We start from the raw sequence: 17,644 nt of genomic DNA, 5'->3' as shown, positions 1-17,644 counted from the left end.
TGCAATGATCTCAGGGAGGTATATAAAACTGTAAGTTCTAGTTATGGTAGATAAATTTAGATCCTTCTAGCAGTTTATGCACATTTTTCATGGAAATTAAATTTTAACAGACAGGCCATTTATTGGGAACTTTGTGTAACATGGATAGAGTTTACATATAAGATTACTGTACTTTGCACAGGATTTCACAATATTCTTTTATTTAGTTTGGTTAACTTCCTTAGCTCTGGTGACACCCTGTGGATACAGAGGACATCTCAGTTATATGGAGGAGATTAAAAAGTGATCCTTTATACTAGATATGATGTTGGCTCATAAGAATGTCAGTACAGGTAGTGTCTTGACTCACAACTATTCATTTGGTGACTGAAGTTATAAAAGCACGGAAAATGTGACTTTTAATGGGGAAACTAGATTCATTAACATTACTAATTTAATGACTGCAGTGATTCACTTAACAACTTTGGCATGAAAAGTTGTAAAATGGAGCAAAATGCACAAATAATTGTCTCAATTAGCAATAGAAATTTGACATTCAATTGTGGTTGTAAATTGAGGTCCACCTGTACACAAAGAGCTCTACCTTGCTGTGTGAAGCAAAAAGGGGACCAACCCCCTCCCCCTTAGTAATTTATTATACTATGAATTGTATTTATTAGAAATCAGGCATTGGAGCCAGGAGGGCTGTGATATAAATTTGGGTTCCTGATTCCTATTAATTTCTGTTGTTTATAACTTACTGGTTGGTTGTTTCTTTACTTTGATGTTTAATGTACATAATCCAGAATCAAAGATGTTCAAGTTGGTAGATCATATTAATTTATTGATCAGTCAAGCACACTAAGCCTTGTATCATTGTTTACATCTAATAAAATAACCTTCCATGGCAACCTTCCAGAGACATAATTGTACATTAAGAAGGTTCTATTTCCTGAAATGTATACCAGTTGATATCTGCAAGGTCCTAAATTTCTACTGTTAAAAACAGAGATGGTCACTCAGTTGATTAAAACAATGTCATATTTATTTATTGCCATATGAAAATTCAAAGTCACAAATGTAAGTATTTCATAAATAAAACATTCCTTGAAATGGTGATCAAGTTTTTGATATCACTTTTTTATAAGATGAAAAATTCTTTTTAAAGATTAATGTCTGCATGCTTACTCTACCACCAATTTAGAAAGCCGTAAACTGAGAACATGCAATTTACCAAGCAAGTACACATCGTAGGCTTACTGCTGATGTACCAACCTACTGTTCATCAAGCCCTGTAAGAATGGATACTTGGATTCTAGGATCCCTGTTGCTTAAGACCTTCCTTTCCATCAAGCATATAGCAGCTACTATACTACTCCTGATCTCTTGCCTGTCCCACCCATTTGAATTTTTGTAATTGATAAGAATCAATTGTTTTATATTGTGGTATTGGAAACCATAACAAAGACCATCAGAGTAAACTCAATTGTCCTGGTAAAAATGTGCATCCTTTTAAAATATTTTTTAATACCTGTTGTTTTTCTGAGATCCTGGGGAGCTCTCAGAATTTTAGCCTGTCACTCTGAAAAATCCTTGTGAATATATGAAGATCACTGGAATGGAGGCAACAGATTCCTGATCTTTAAAAAGGGGGAAATGGAAGGTCTTTAGCAAATCTTTAACCAGGACAAAATTAAGTTCTAGAAAGATAGATTTCTATTAAGCAGTATGAAAAATTTAACAGCAAAGATTGTTAAAAAGTGAGCTAGCCATATCTTTAATCCTGAGTTTATAAGAAGGAAACAGACATGCACTGTAGATGCTTGAAGTCTGAGTTTCACAGGAAATGTATACCGGTATCTACTTAAGTTTTAGAAGCCTATCTCTTTCATTCTATTTTTAAACAATTCATATTTCTACAAGCTACACATTCAAAATTAGAAATGAGGACTCACACTTTTGCATGCCTTTTAGAATATACAAAGTGTATATGCTACAAGTTAAACACCACACACTACTGCACTACAAAGTGAAATCCAGGATCCAGTTCTGAGTCAAGTTCTAAGCACCTTTTGTCATCTTTTAAGTTTAAATCCATTTAAAGATATTGCTGGTATTTTAAAAGAGCAAAATGCTCTGAGTAAAGTTTAAAAGTCTGTCACTGAGCATTTTGCATTCAATAGCAAATGCACAAAGAGACAGCTATCAGGAATTTGATTCTATTATCAATAGAATAATCCTACTGATAGTTTAGTCTTTACATCATTTTGTAAAACTTCTGTTGTGCAAGGATATTATAATCCAGTCTTAAATACTCTGATTGGCAAGAAGTTCCAACTAATAACAATATTAATTTTTTGGATGTATGTTTATTTACAAATAGGCTATAACATTGTTACCAAAATTAACCATTTATTCTGAAAATGGTACATTTTATTACTTTTTACCTGCAAATTATATTGTCAACTGAAAGTTACTGAATCTTTCATAATTTTTATTGAAAATTACTCCAAATCAAATGGAAACATTTTCATTTTCTAAATCGTAATTTCTGTATCACTAAATCTGCATAATTCTGCACTATTGTTCTATCAACTGAAATATTTATCTTTATAAATCTTTATAAAGCAACCAGGGCACCAGATAATAAACATAGCTCAGAATTCTGCCATCTCCCTTCTTTTAGCTTCTGTATCAGAAGATAAAGAACTCTTTAGAATGGAAAATAAAAGTCTTTCGTTAGCATAGAGACAATACATGGGATCTGCTTCTTTCCATGAAAGTCAGGTCTGTTTGAATAGGAACTGTATTCTGCAACTTTGCGATTTACACGTGTTAGGATCTGTACAAGTTCAAGTTTCTTAGCATATTGTTTCAACATCACACACAATGACTGTATAAACCAGGAACCATCTAAGGAATTCCTCCACGAGTAGTAGCCTAAGAGAAAGTAAAAAAGAAATCCTATTGTTCAAGCAATAATTATAAAAGCCAGCCATAGAATTTGTTTTCCAAAAAATTACACAATTATCAAATCAGCAGCATGGAATCCATTGAGAGCATCTAAAGCAGTATTCTGGTATTTAAAATATTTGATCACACTATACCCAAAATTATTTATTTGACATACCTCATTTCCCCTTTCCTTCCACCAATTCTTCCAAGTATATTTTCTTAGGGAAAATGGAAGAATGAAAGAAGTAATCTCCATTTATTTCCAAAGGCTTCAATAGAGGTAATCATTCTACTGATCAGAAAAATCAGTGATCATAAAATCATTAATAAAATGATATCTTTCCCTGTTGTATCCTGACCCAAAGCTTGAAACCTATGATCATAATAGGCAGGCTTCATTGCAGTCATAAGTCAAAACAAATTTAAGTTCCATTAATTTTAATAGATCTATTCAAGATAAGGTTATAAACCTAATGAAATTTATGCAAAAGTTGCATTTTCCATTCATTTATCTTACCCGGTGCAGTAGAATAAGCATATAGAAAGTCTGCCTCTACAGGTATTTTCTGACACATTCTTTCATCTGAGCCGCTGTCTGTTTCAATTCCAGAATCAAGATCTGTTCCTCTACAAGCCTACCAAATACAAAACAGGAAAATATGTTATGATATGATATCATCATATCATATCATATTGGCCAAGTGTGATTGGACACACAAGGAATTTGTCTTCGTGCATATGCTCAGTGTACATAAAAAAAAAATACGTTCATCAAGAATCACAAGGTACAATACTTAATGATAGTCATAGGATACAAATAAGCAATCAGGAAACAATATCAATATAAATCGTAAGGATACAAGCAACAAAGTTACAGTCATACAGTCATAAGTGGAAGGAGATGGGTGATGGGAACGATGAGAAGATTAATAGTGCAGACTTAGTAAATAGTTCGACAATATTGAGGGAAATATTTGTTTAGCAGAGTGACGGCGTTTGGGAAAAAACTGTTCTTGTGTCTAGTTGTTCTGGTGTGCAGTGCTCTATAGCGTCGTTTTGAGGGTAGGAGTTGAAACAGTTTATGTCCAGAATGTGAGGGGTCTATAAATATTTTCACAGCCCTCTTTTTGACTCGTGCAGTAGATAGGTCCTCAATGGAAGGCAAGTCGGTAGCAATTGTTTTTTCTGCAGTTCTAATTATCCTCTGAAGTCTGTGTCTGTCTTGTTGGGTTGCAGAACCAAATCAGACAGTTATAGAGGTGCAGATGACTATTATTACTAATAGTATTACTCATTATTAATTAATTAGTAATTACTAATTAGTAATATTACTAATGTTCCTCATTAACACTGATGGGATATATAAATGAGTGCATACAGAGTAGAGGTGAGCAGTATTCTGATTCAAAGCAGAAAAAGTACATTGGATCCAGCATGGATGCATTTGCTGTATCTCGCAGCAGCATCTTAAAAAGTCTTCTCCTGGTCTCATAAGACAGCTTCCTGGGTCCAAACAGTTACCATACAAGACCAGGAAGAGGCATGGTTTAATACCACATGAGCTGAGACTGTGCCCCTGTGGATAAGGGACCACTGAAACTATAGCTCACCTCCCGCTATACTGAATGTTCTCTATGAGGACACACAGACTCAATTAGGTAACACTTTACCTAATAAAGTATCTGGGAAATACTGCTCTTTTTTACATGCAATTACTGTTATAGGATCGATATGAAATAGTTTCTCTGAATGTGGATAAATTCTGCTAAGCTATATGTAAAATCAGGCAAACTTTAACTGCCCACTGTTCATCCACCACCAATTGCAATATATTATGTCTGTCTTTTATTTTTTACTATTATTATGTTTTAATGCTTTTATTTGCTGGTCTGTGACCCTAATAAAGATTGATTGATTGATATGGCTTAAGACGTCACTGACAAATACAATGAGTCATGTTGACATCATCTTTGAATACAACGATAGTCCTAAAACAGAGAGAATAAGTGCACTTTCATTTACAAGAGGCACATAAAGCTATAATATATAAATCTTAAGGTCTATATTTAATTTGGAAGTTTTATCATTACTCTCTGAATCATATTAAAAATTCATACCATCTTTAGAGTGCCCTGGTGCAATGGAGGTCATAGATGAAATCATGCTCAGAAATGGTTTTGTATGTCATGACTTTGATTTGGGTCAAGGGAAGTTTGATGATTTTAATTTCTAAAGGCGAATATATGGAAACTTCTATTTATTTTAAGGATTATGAATTAGATTGCTTTACTTTGAAAATAAGCCCACTAAAAGAAAATAATGCATCTTTTAAAGAAAGGACATAACTCTTTGGGGTGGGACTCAGTTCCTGTGTAAGCACACAAGATTAAGGGGTCCTTGTGTATAATTGTATAGGAATAAGGTATAAATTACTATTATTATACTATGTTTAAATAACGTATAAGATGTAAGGAATATATTATTATATTATCATTATATTATGTATTAACTTAAGTGTTGGAAGTTGCTTGGGACCAGTGATGTCATATCTATGTCCAATGTTTTTAATTTTGAACTACTAATAAAAAACTTTTTAAAAAAAAGAACATGAGGTCCTTGGTGGTCTCTGAGCTTAGCTGGTCTCTTGCAGACATTTCATTACCTAAACCAAGTAACATCATCAGTGCTAGTGACTAGCACTGATGATGTTACCTAGTTTGAGTAATGAAATGTTGGCAAGAAAACAACTAAGCTCAGAAGCATCAAGGACTACCGGATTTCAATCCACAAACATTCTCCTTTATTGGCATACAAGAATACCATATTTTTCGGAGTATAAGATGCACCTACCTTTTTTGGTGAAGAAAACAAGAAAAAGAAATCTGCCTCTGCCTCCCAGCAATTTTGCCTCATTGCAGCAAACAGCAAATAGCCTGCTTTACTTTCATTTTCAGCATAGCTTGATTAGCATAAGAAAAAAAATCTACTCCCAGCAATTTACCTCCTTGCAGCAAGCAGCAGAAGCCTTCGCAAAACAGCTGAGTCGGGAAGCCGATCCAACTGACAACTTGTGCTAATTAGGCTGTGCTGAAGCTGAAATGGGCTGTTTCTTCTTGCTGCAAGGAGTTAAATTGCTGGGAAGCAGAGACCAAAGGGTGGGGGCCAGTGGGTGGGCAGGGCTACATTCCGTGAATAAGACACACCTAAATTTTCACCCCCTTTTAGAGGGGAAAAAAGTGCATCTTATACTCCAAAAAATGCGGTAATTTGTATTACTGCACAAGGATGATTACTACATGTAAGAGGGTTCAGGTACTTTCCTACGGATCAGGGGCAGGTTTCAAAACCCGTTGCTACCGGTTCGCTCGTGGGTGCTTGTGTGCAATACTTCTGCACATGCGCAGAAGCGTCCAGGCGGGTGGGCGGAGCCTCCCGCCACCGCTACCAGTTCACCCGATCCAGGGCGAATTGATAGCAACCCATCACTGATACGGATGCCAGAAGGATTCTACTTCATTACTATTCCCAATTCAATGTGTATGTTGGGAGGATGGGAAACATTTGGTCTTTTGAGGAAGTCTTCTTTTATTGAAGGATTTCCATTTCTCTATGTTGTGTTTCTTGTTACCTGGATAAAAAAGAGCTTTGGCTTCCCTCCCAGGGTTTTACACCTGTCTCCTCTGAAGAGGCTGGTTAACATTTTCAGCTCTAGAGGGCCATCCGTGCCATAAATCAGTCCATCTTCCCCATGGCTTAGCAAGACACAAACAAAACTATTTCTTTTTCTATGATCATCCTTGGCAACTTCAAGAGAAGATAAACAATAATGTTTATATTGTGAATAACAATTTTCTTCAAATTAACCAAGAAAATTATATTTGTTCAAAAAATAAGACTTTTGAATGATAAGATTTAATTGGTCTGTAGAAGCCTGGATAGCTCAGCAGACTAATGCACTGTAATTTAACTCCAGCTGTCTGCAATTAGTAAGTTCGAATCTTGCCAGGCTCAAGGTTGACTCAGCTTTCCATCCTTTCTAAGGTAGGTGAAATGAGGACCCAGTTTGTGGGGGCAATAAGCTGACTTTGTAAAAATATACAAAAGTATGAAGGCTATTGCTTAACGCATTGTAAGCCGCCCTGAGTCTCCGGAGAAGGGCAGCATATAAATCAAATTTTAAAAAAAAGCAGAGAAACATTTTTAGTATAATAGTTTGTTTTTTGCACTTCAAAAACATTCTATGATTTTGCTATCTTCATCAGGATAGTCACAGCCAAGTACTTTCCTATTTTAAGTATTCACATAACTTTCACAAGATGCAGTACTAGTAGTCCTCAACATATGAATGACCATCTGTTTAGTGACTGTTCCAAGTTACAATGATGCTGAAAGAAGTTATTTACAACTGGTCCTCACACTTAGGAGTCTCCATAGTCACAATGTCCATGGTTGCATGATCAAAATTTGGGTACTTGGCAACTGGCATGTATTTATGACAGTTGCTGTGTCTTGGGATCACATGATTGCCATCTGCAACTTTCCCAGAAATGACAAGCAAAGTCATTGTGGAAAACCAGATTTGCTTAACAACCATGTGATTCACTTAACAACCATGGTGATTTGCTTAATGATTGCAGCAAAAAAAAAAGGTAAAAAACTCAGGCAGGACTCATTTAACAACTGCCTTGTTTAGTGATGGACGTTTCAGTTCCAATTGTGGAAGCCAAGGACCACCTATACATAATCTGAATCTAATTCATAGCAATAAAATATTCTACCTTAAACATTATTTTATTAAAATCAGAAAGTAACAAAATGATGGGAATTGTGTTCAATAAAACACTTCTGAACACAACGAATTTTATTCTGAAATGTAAATCTGATTGGATTTGATAATACTAAGACTCTTCAAAACTCTATACTTTCTTACTGAGATGCCATACAATTCTTTTAACTCTAGGCGTAAGTTTTACATTTCATTAAGAAAAACAGATAGCTCTAAACTTAAAAACATTAGCTTGTTCTGTAATATACTTCAATACAATTGATGATGCATCATAAAATGACTACTCACTGTTTTGCAACACATCAATAATTTGTTTACATGAAAGATCATTATACGTTTTCACATTATATCCCAATGTTCTGAAAGTGTCTAAAACAAGTGCTGCATCTGCATCTGTACCAGATCGAAGTGCCATTCCTTCATGTTAAAAATAAAAAGAGGGAAAAAGTCATAAGACATCTTGCATTTTGAAAACTCTATAATGCAACAAGACTGTGAATATTACAGGCAGCATCTGCCCAGCTAGAGAATATATAAAATGTGAAACAACAGCTATACTGAGACATGTTCTCAGACAGATCTCACATCATACAAGGCCATGAAGGCATTTATAGTTGGGTATCCTGGCAAGGCAGAATTTGCAATTATATTTACTCTTTAAACCACTGAGAGTTGTGGATTTTAGGTGAGTGGCCAAACAAACAAACCTCTTCAGAAGAGTCTTTTTAGAATTTCATGGTGAGCAGACAATGATCTAGCAGGCAGCCGAGTCCTTTGGGACACTGGAAGGAGGGTTCACTTAACATGCCTTTATTCCCACAATCTACGAATGCTGTATCTGTGTGTGATGCCCTTCCATAGCCTTAGTTATATGAAGGAACCATATTTTTCGGAGTATAAGACACACTTCCCTCCCCCCAAAGAGGATGAAAATTTGAGTGCATCTTATATACCGAATGTAGCCCCGCCCACCTGCCGGCCCCCCGGAAAATGGGCCATGTGGAGGCAGCAATAAACTATGGCAATCCCTGCAGCCTGAAACAGCTGACCTTTGGGAGGCCAAGCCAACCGACAATCAGCTGCTTGTGCTAATCAGGCTGTGCTGAAGCTGAAGCAGGCTGTTAGCTGCAAGGAGGCAAATTACTAAGAGGCAGATTTTTTTTTCTTGTGCTAATCAGACTGTGCTGAAAATGAAACTGAAACAGGCTGTTTACTGTTTGCTGCAAGGAGGCAAATTGCTGGGAAGCAGAGGCAGATTTTTTTTTCTTGTTTTCCTCCCCCAAAAAGGTAGCTGCATCTTATAGTATGGAGCGTCTTATACTCCGAAAAATATGGTAGTTTAGTACTGAAGTCAGAATGGAATGGGCAGAGGCTTGTTTTAGAAATAGCTATAGTGTCTGAACTCATGGAAGTGGGGCAGATGTGATTAATGGACACTGGGTGTAGCTGCCATACCCTATAGACTTCGAGTTCATGCATTCTGAAGAATGGCTTCATAGATTATGAGAAACTTTATTTGAACGCCAAGCAAGTTGTCCAGGGAATTAGACTTCACTCCATTGCAGTGTTAATTCTGTCCCTTTGTACACAGGGAATTCTTTCTCTTTTAAAAGACAACGAGAGGAAGTCAGGTTCTTTCTTAATGATGTATATGGAAGTGTAGCTATCCATGGCTGCACATGATTATAATTTACTGATTCTAAATTTCCAACCCTTGTTGCTAGGAGACATGAAGCTGGATCTTCTCTTCTGCTTTCCTATATATGTTACCCTTTTGCCTTTTCTTTACCTTTTGATGTATCCATAACCTAAATGTTCCCTAGAGATGAACTGGGATATTGGAAATTTGCCCAAGACATCCCACTGATCATGAATACTCCTTTTTTGGATCATTGGGAGGGGATATTGGGTATTTTTAAAGCTGTGATCAGAAGTACATACTTAACTATACAATATAGGCCGATAGTCTTAGGAAATATAACTCCAAAGGATGACACTGTAGAGAGAATGCAAGTTCTAGGAAGTATATTCAAAGAAAAGCATTTGACTGTTCCAAGTAAATTACCTGCTTATATATTAATTTTAATAAATAAAAATATATTTACCGGTATCTGGAAGGAAATGTTTATTGTTGACCAGAATGCATATTCCCATTTCTGGACAGTCCATTCTATAACTTTCATCTGCTTGTATCACAGAATCAACAGATTTGCTAGAAGGAATACTTTTCCTATGAAGAAATAAAACAATGTAAAGCTTATGTCATTCAAGTTATAAATGGAAGATCACAATAGTTGATTCTATGCATTTTATATGCACTGAGATATTTACCAATGTTAAGATAAAGGGTTGCTGGCAAAAAAATATACTAGTTACACAAACGACAAGGAATCCGATCTTGAAGAATGAGTGAAATAATTACACATCTCAAAGCTGTTTAATGCAAAAAAAGTTAAGTTTATTGTTGATACATAAAAATCAGAATAATGTACATGGAGATGCTATGAAAAGAAATGAGAGATGGAGATTGTGACAATGTAAACAATAGGGCTGTGTGGATCCCAAAAATTTAGAAGATGTTATTTTGACCTAGTACAAAAATGCACCTCTCTGTTATTCATTAAACAGCCTAACTTTTTCTAGCTTTCGTGAAAGTTGAAAAAATGTTTGCTTTAAGAACTGACTTGTTAATGGAACAGAAGCTTTTTTTAATGCTCATGTGAAAATCTAAATGAAAGACAGTGTGCTTTAATAAATAACAAAGAGATGTTGCATTTACACAAAGTCCCAAAAACTTGTGATGAGTGTGTACCCAAATTCAAGGAAATATAGAGAACTTTTAGCTATAAAACTTTAAGATACTGAACTAATTTAGGATTAATTTGTAATTATCTGCCGTTAATTGTTTAATACATTTCTCTTATTTAAACTGGCACTTGCCAAAGTACCCAATTTTCATGCAGAATGTAAAGTAAGGGTGCTGCTACAATTCTCATAGTTTTACTTCTGTTTGCTTTTGCTATAGAATAATAGTGAGTGGTAGGAAGTGCCAAATGAAACACCCACTGTTGACTGACACACTCTTAGTTGATACCAGGCTCATTGTAGGAACTGGATCGGGGCGGGCTTCAAAACCTTTCGCTACCAGTTCACTCGTGAGTGCACGTGCTCTCGACACTTCTGCACAAGCACAAAAGCATCCAGGCAGGTGGGCAGAGCCTCCCACTACCAGTTCGCCAGATCCGGGGCGAACCGGTAGCAACCCCCCCCTGAACTGGATGCAGTGTGGAAAACTATTATAATTGGCTTAAATAGGTCAATGAGATTTCCCATAAACCAATTCTTTAGCTTGAAAAATAACTGTAAATACACACACATGACCCAAGAGACCTCCCTCCCCCCAAGAAGTCCTGCTTACCCTTCAGAACCAGATAAAGTCTTTGCATCTGTTATACTTTGTGGTGATTTCAGGACATGATTTTTGTCTGCCATAGTTATTTCTGTTTGGAAATAAAAGAAATATACAATTTTAATTGTATAATTAAATAGTGAGCATCTTTTGTTTCATTGCACCTTAAAATGTAAGTTAAGATACCCAACTCTGTTTGCCTTTTGTAAGGAACTGAAAACCTGTTTTCTCCTCCATGCATTTGGAACAGGATGCTATTCTGGATGGCAGAATACATGAATAAATAAACCATACTTTAACAAACCATCACAAACAGTATGTGATTTAGCAAAATGTGACTTTGTAAATTCCTGCACATATGCACTTAGACTTACTTACTTGCCTTGTAAATCCCTTTTGAGAAACAAGGTCAATAGTTACTGCATTTATGGTATCAAGAGATATATGGTGTATTTTCCCTGAATGTCGAATTATTTCAGTTAAGCAATTTGTCTACTGACCTATGATAGATCAATATTTGAAGGGGTCTTGGGATGCTATTTTGCCTGTATTCAATTGGACTTCCCTAATTTTATGTGCTAGATAACCTACAGCAGGAATCCATGTGAACACTTTCTGAGCTCCTGATGCTGGACTCCTGACAACAAGCATAAGGGTGTGACAGTTAAAAGAGGTTCCCCTTCCCTTGTGGGGCCTGTTCAAGGCAGAACAGTGATGGGGCACATGGACACTGTCTAGGATGGGGCACATGGACACTGTCTAGAAAGTTATGAGGATGTGAACTGATGGTATCTTTTTTCTGTGACTCTATTTACTCCAGACATCTTGGTGGGCATTTCACCCTTATTTGAGCCTATTATCTCTGAATCCTAAAAATACCAATTGGCTACTTGCTAGTTATCCATGCTAATAATAAAATGAATGGTTCCCTTCAATAATGCTCAAACAAAGAAAATACAATCTAGTCACCAATAAGGCTTAGATGATTATTCAGAAGAAATGTTTGTCTAAAGAAATTGAGAGTTCCATTTTTGTTAAACCCAGAACACACAGAGAATTGTATACATATAATTAAGGGAAATCCAGTCAATATGCAGAATTTCAGTCAATACACAAAAACCAAGATACCTGTAAGAAAACAAGAAGAATACAAAGAACACAACCCGCATAAGTTAAATGAATATGTCATTGTTTTAAAAATTATTACATTTGACCTGAAAATACAATCATTTTTAAAATAAAGCAAATTGGCCCCACACTTTCCTAGGACAAAGAACCACAAAAAGACCTTCCCATAAGCAGACATCTGTTCTGATTTTGCAGTCTTGACACATGCTCTGTCAGCAATTATTTACTTCTGTTCCACTACAGTGATACTAACATACAGAAGCATCAAACCTCTTGAGACGACAATGCTGTTACCAACTAATCTCACTCATGTATCAAAGCATTACCTCATCCTGCTTAGCTAATGCACTGATGTCATCGTCTGTCAAGCAGAATATACGTTCCTCTGGGGAAGATGATCTCATTTCTCAAAGGGAAAAAAAAATCTGTCTAGGACTGTTTAAGTTAACGCTTGTCTGCTTTTTGGTACTAACATTTGCTCCCCTGAGGTTGTTTGACAGAAACACAATTAAGAAAGTTAAGATGGTTCTATGAAAAGTTAGCAATAACACAGACAACATATATTAATAATGTATGTCAATATAATTTTTAATGCAATTTAAACTTAGATAGTACTTTTTATACAGTAAAAGCTGGTGCTGTCTACCTTGGAAAGGCATTGAAGAGAAAATAAAGCACAGCTTCCAGGTAATATTTGAAACCATAATTTTCCATATTGTTCTTCAAATATCTGACCTACTGCTTACCTAGGTTAGGTTACCTAGGTTACCTCTAGAAATAGTAATGTTTTAAAATATTTTTTCAATAAGATGCTTCTCATTCAGCATTATCAGTTTATAATTTTAAATATATTAAATGTGATACACCAAGAAGAATAGAATCCAGATTCCAAGCTATATGAGTAGATCACTATACTATTAACTGTAAAGGAAACAAGGAAGTATCTAGGACACTTTCATCCAACTGTGGTCTGTATCAGACTTGGAGGCGCTGAGAGGTATCTATATTTTGGTGCAACATATTGGGGAATTAGAAATTATTTTTATTTTGGATTATAAAATTATTATTGTAAGCAGTGTTGAAATAACTTTTGTTTAGCAGGCATTGCATCCTTTTCCAATCTTTATGATTTGGGGCTTTAATTATTGACAGAACCTGCAGGCAACTTTGATTAATCTGCCTAATCTCTTAGGTGACTGTTACATTTCAAAAACAACGGAAAGCACAGATGTGCACAGATCTGCTTCCAGTGTGGCGTAGTAGTTAAAGCACTGACTACAAAAGAGGAGACCCAGATTCAAGCCTTGAAAATTCACTAGATAATAGACCAAATACAATGTATCAATTCAAACTACTGCCCAGAGTTGTCATTTCCACCCTCTTTGGGGGGTGGGGGGGGGGAGAGTGCATCTTATACTCAGAAAAGTATGGTAAGTAAGTGAAATAATAAAACCAGCTAGCCCTATATAGTAATCTTCACTTAACAACGATTTGCTGTTACAACATTGACGAAAAAGTAACTTTATTACCAATTCTTGCAGCTCTGTTAAACAATGGAAAGTTAAAGTAAGATCATATGCATAGTTGCAATTTAACTTAGCAACCACTTTGCTTAATGACGGAATTGGTACTTCCAACTGTGGGTATATTAAGTCACTTTTACTATACAAAATCAATCTGCATAACTTTCATTAGTAGCAAGTAAAGATACAGTGCCCAGGTACTACTAGCATGTAAAAAGCATATCTAGTAAACTGCTCTTAAGATTGTTGCAAAGGTCATCTACTGGCATTCTAAGAGTTTCAAATGTCACCAATTTTATCCCCATGTGTTCTATTAGATCTCTTTGCACTAGCTCTGTGTAAAGGCCTTATATGAAATTTTCTCTTGGTTATGTCGTCATCAAAGATAATAGACCAATTACAGTGTATCAATTCAGTGTTTCAGATTTCTGCAAAATTAGAAAAGACAATACAACCGATAACTCCTGAAGGAAAAGGAGACTATACATCTAGCAAATAGAAAAGTTAATTTCATGCTGTCCTCAGTTGAAAACTCCAAAGAATTTTGAGGGAAGTCAAATATTTAGAGAGCAGCATTCTCAAGGCAGCTTTTCATATAGATTTTGCATACAGTATTAACTTTTTTGGTAGCAAGTGCCCCTGACTTCATTGGGCTGTATTTCTGAATAAAGTACACTAAGATTGTGCTGCAATTTATCAGAACTGATTCCAAATTAACTTGTTCTAAAGATCTGACAATTCTTTGGGAAAAATTATTTCTAGAACAGTGCAAAATACTTGGTACAACAATTCTTTGCAGCACTTTAGTGCATGTTCTTCACTCTGCAGGATGTGGTTTTGCTAGTCAATCTCAGTGTGAACTACCCATTGAAGATTCTCAGGGCAAACTGCCATAAATTCATTGTAATCTTGATTTACACACAAGGCCTAACCCAAACCCAAAAACTAAAACTAATAGTGAATCCAAAATAGTTAAGTGTTGCTTTGCAAGCCATGCTCTTGGGATGCAAAACCGAGGTGGGAAATCAGTGTTAAAGTGTAGTTTAATTTAGGGTAGCCAATCTACCAAATGCCTTAATACTTTTGAGAATTAAACTTCTCCTCTTTTAGGGATACAGTATTGAGTATTAAGAGGCTTTCGTTTCTTCACTTAGTTAACTGTAGTCCTTTGGTGTTTATTTTTTAATACTCAATGCTGGCCTGTGACCATAATAAAAATAGATTTTTATCATTAATTTCTCTTTATCATTGAAACATGGTGAATGTTAAGTAGAGCAAAGGGAACAGAGAGAAAGGAAGGCAGTCCCAATCCACTGCCAAACCAAATTCTTTTTAAAATCTTTTTTTAAACTGTTGCACAAGCGGTCTGGGGATGGGTATGAGAGAGAGAGAGAGAGAGAGCGGGTATCACTTTTGTTTCCAGGCAGGACGCCGCTACCTACTTTGCTGCTTGCCAGCGGCTACTCGGCCACGTCTTAATTTCCGAGGCTTGTGTAAGGTGAGAAAAAAGCTGGTGGGGTAGAAGAAGTAAGCAAGAGCAATTAACCGCGATGGCGCCTATGAGCAGCTTCCAGAGAAAGGAAAGAACGGCGACCCAAGAGAGCAGCAACAGGAACGAGTCCCGCTTTCCCTGGCGGGTTAGCTCGACTGGAAGCAACCTTTTAAGGGAAAAATGCTTTATTTCCAACGGAGGCGGAAGGACCACCGCACAGGGCTCGGAAAGAATTGCTCGGGGGACTCTCTCCTCGCCCAGTGGGCGCAGCACCAGCACCAGCCCGGGAGTGAAACAAAATGACTTAGATGGGGAACACCCTCCCTCCCCCCACCCGGCCAGGGTCACTGACCTCTGCTGACTCCTCCTTCGCTCCTACCGTTTTACCCTCTTTCCGACGGCTCCCAGGGCTGCCTCCGACCGCTTTCTCTACGCTCCGTTGCCCAGAACCAGCGTGCTTTTAACCCCGCCCTGGAGGAGGGGCCACAAGGAGGAAGGGAGGGAGGGAGAAGGAAGGAGGGAAGAGGTTGCCGCTGCCTGGCGGCGTGGTCGACGACCCCCAGCAACAGGGACGTTTGTCCAATCGCAAGGGCGGGCGCGGTTTTCTTCCTCCCGTCTTTCGAAGCTCGGCTGGCAACCGCGGCTCTCCCTCGAGAAGGGGCTCCGGGCAGCCCCCACCACCACCAAACACAAACACTCCCGCCGAGGTAGGTGGGCTGAGCTTCCTCCCAGTTGCTGGGACGAGTTTAAGATGATGTCGTGCAATCACGCAACCTCCGATTCTTTTGTTTTGGAACTGCATGTTGCTTCCGCAAATTGCACGGGCCTTTGAGGGGTTTTTTCTTTTTTAAGCTGGTAAGAAAAAATATGCTACATTGCAGATCCCAGCCTCTCTATATATACTGCTCAAAAAAATAAAGGGAACACAAGCAGAAGACATCCGAGATCTGAATGAATGAAATAGCCTTATTAAATACTTTGTTCTTTACATACAGTAGTTTATACACTGCTCAAACAACTAAAGGAAACACAAAACTACTGTATGTAACGAACAAAGTATTTAATAAGGCTATTTCATTCATTCAGATTTCGGATGTCTTCTGCTTGTGTTCCCTTTATTTTTTTGAGCAGTGTATATATATATATCCATCTAAATAGGCGGATACAGAGAGACGTGGGGGGGGGGAAGGATCCAGGACACCCTTTTGTGAAGAGGCGCTGCTTTCATTCACAAAGCTTATGGGAGATGCGCATCCAGTTGGGTGTGTGCACATCCAAACCAAACTGCCAAATCTGACCTGACGAGTAATTGGGAGCTATGGGCTCATTTGCACAATCAAAACGCCTAGCATGAATATGGCCCAGTAATAGTTTGCATCACGCAGGAATGCAAGTTTCTATTCTCTCTCAGCTGATCTGAGTTGGCCCACTTCTTTTGTCACCATGTGTCAAAAGTGCTTTCCAGTTTGTGCAGACTGGACTGTTGTGGTTTGGGTTATCTGCCCCACTTCATTTCATTTTGGGCAAATGCCTCCACTGCACTAGGCTACTATGGTATGCAGTGGCTCCTCCCTTCCACTCACTGGTTGCTGTTCTCCACAGTTATTTCTCTGGGTTACCTGCAGTGGTGGGTTCCACCCGGTTTGGCCCGGTTCCGCCGAGCCGGTAGCGGTGATATGATGTCACAGAACAGGTTCTGCCCCGCCCCCGCCATGTTATTCTTACCTTTTATTTGGCCCCACCCCCAATCTATTGCTGCCTCCTGAATCCTAGCTGATCAGCTAGAAGGAAAAAAAACTGTTTAAACTCTTGCTATGGGGCTTCAAAGGGCTGCCCTACAGCTGATCAGTGTTAAAAGGCAGTGTGGTGGTAGACCGGTGCCTCCAAAAACAAATGAGTAGACCGGTGCCTGCAAAAATAAATGATTAGACCAGTGCCTCCAAAACAAATGAGTAGACTGGTGCCTGCAAAAATAAATGGGTAGACCAGTGCCTGTAAAAATAAATGGGTAGACCAGTGCCACCAAAAACAAATGAGTAGACTGGTGCCTGCAAAAATAAATGGGTAGACCGGTGCCTGTAAAAATAAATGGGTAGACCGGTGCCTCCAAAAACAAATGAGTAGACTGATACAGCTCTGCAAGCAGTTAAAAGCCTGGTAGACTAGTACCTCTGCTAAATCCTAAATAATTGTCACATGACCATCAAGCCATGCCCACAAAATAAGCCACGCCCACAGAACCAGTAGTAAAAAAATTTAGAACCCACCCCTGATTACCTGTCTCCTTCTGAAGGGCCTTCAGTGCTCAACCTGTGGACCAGAGAACAATGGGCTTTTTCTTTACAAGCTCACTGGTGGAAGGATGAAGGGCT

General features: G+C 37.7%; 2 protein-coding genes across 6 annotated transcripts in view; one reads left to right on the top strand and one right to left on the bottom strand.

The window, feature by feature from the left end:
* Positions 1-1,002: 1,002 nt before the first annotated feature.
* CASP3 (caspase 3) lies at positions 1,003-15,976 on the bottom strand. 2 transcript variants are annotated; one of them, XM_034401287.2, is made up of 7 exons: positions 15,625-15,976; positions 11,139-11,220; positions 9,826-9,950; positions 8,009-8,137; positions 6,563-6,738; positions 3,452-3,569; positions 1,003-2,919 (listed from the first exon to the last, which is right to left on the bottom strand). In XM_034401287.2, exons 2-7 carry the CDS (start codon positions 11,210-11,212, stop codon positions 2,693-2,695), a joined length of 849 nt encoding a protein of 282 aa, XP_034257178.2. In that variant the 5' UTR covers positions 11,213-11,220; positions 15,625-15,976; the 3' UTR covers positions 1,003-2,692. The 2 variants fall into 2 exon arrangements, with proteins under 2 accessions (XP_034257178.2, XP_034257179.2); XM_034401288.3 differs by lacking the exon at positions 15,625-15,976 and adding an exon at positions 15,223-15,593.
* Positions 15,831-17,644, top strand: part of PRIMPOL (primase and DNA directed polymerase) — a 42,370-nt gene continuing 40,556 nt past the window's right edge. For 3 of the 4 annotated variants that reach the window (XR_009621196.2, XM_060686773.2, XM_034401283.2), the window contains exon 1: positions 15,831-15,979. The gene's annotated coding sequence lies outside the window, so the exon portion shown is untranslated. Of the gene's footprint in view, positions 16,128-17,644 lie in introns of all 4 variants that reach the window. The other variant, XM_034401284.3, reaches the window with a different exon arrangement.

This window comes from Pantherophis guttatus, chromosome 8 (assembly GCF_059756535.1).
Source record: "Pantherophis guttatus breed Tessera chromosome 8, ASM5975653v1, whole genome shotgun sequence".
NCBI classification, from domain to species: domain Eukaryota; kingdom Metazoa; phylum Chordata; class Lepidosauria; order Squamata; family Colubridae; genus Pantherophis; species Pantherophis guttatus.
Note: the sequence above shows the minus strand (reverse complement) of the source record. Positions and strands in the feature narration are given on the sequence as shown.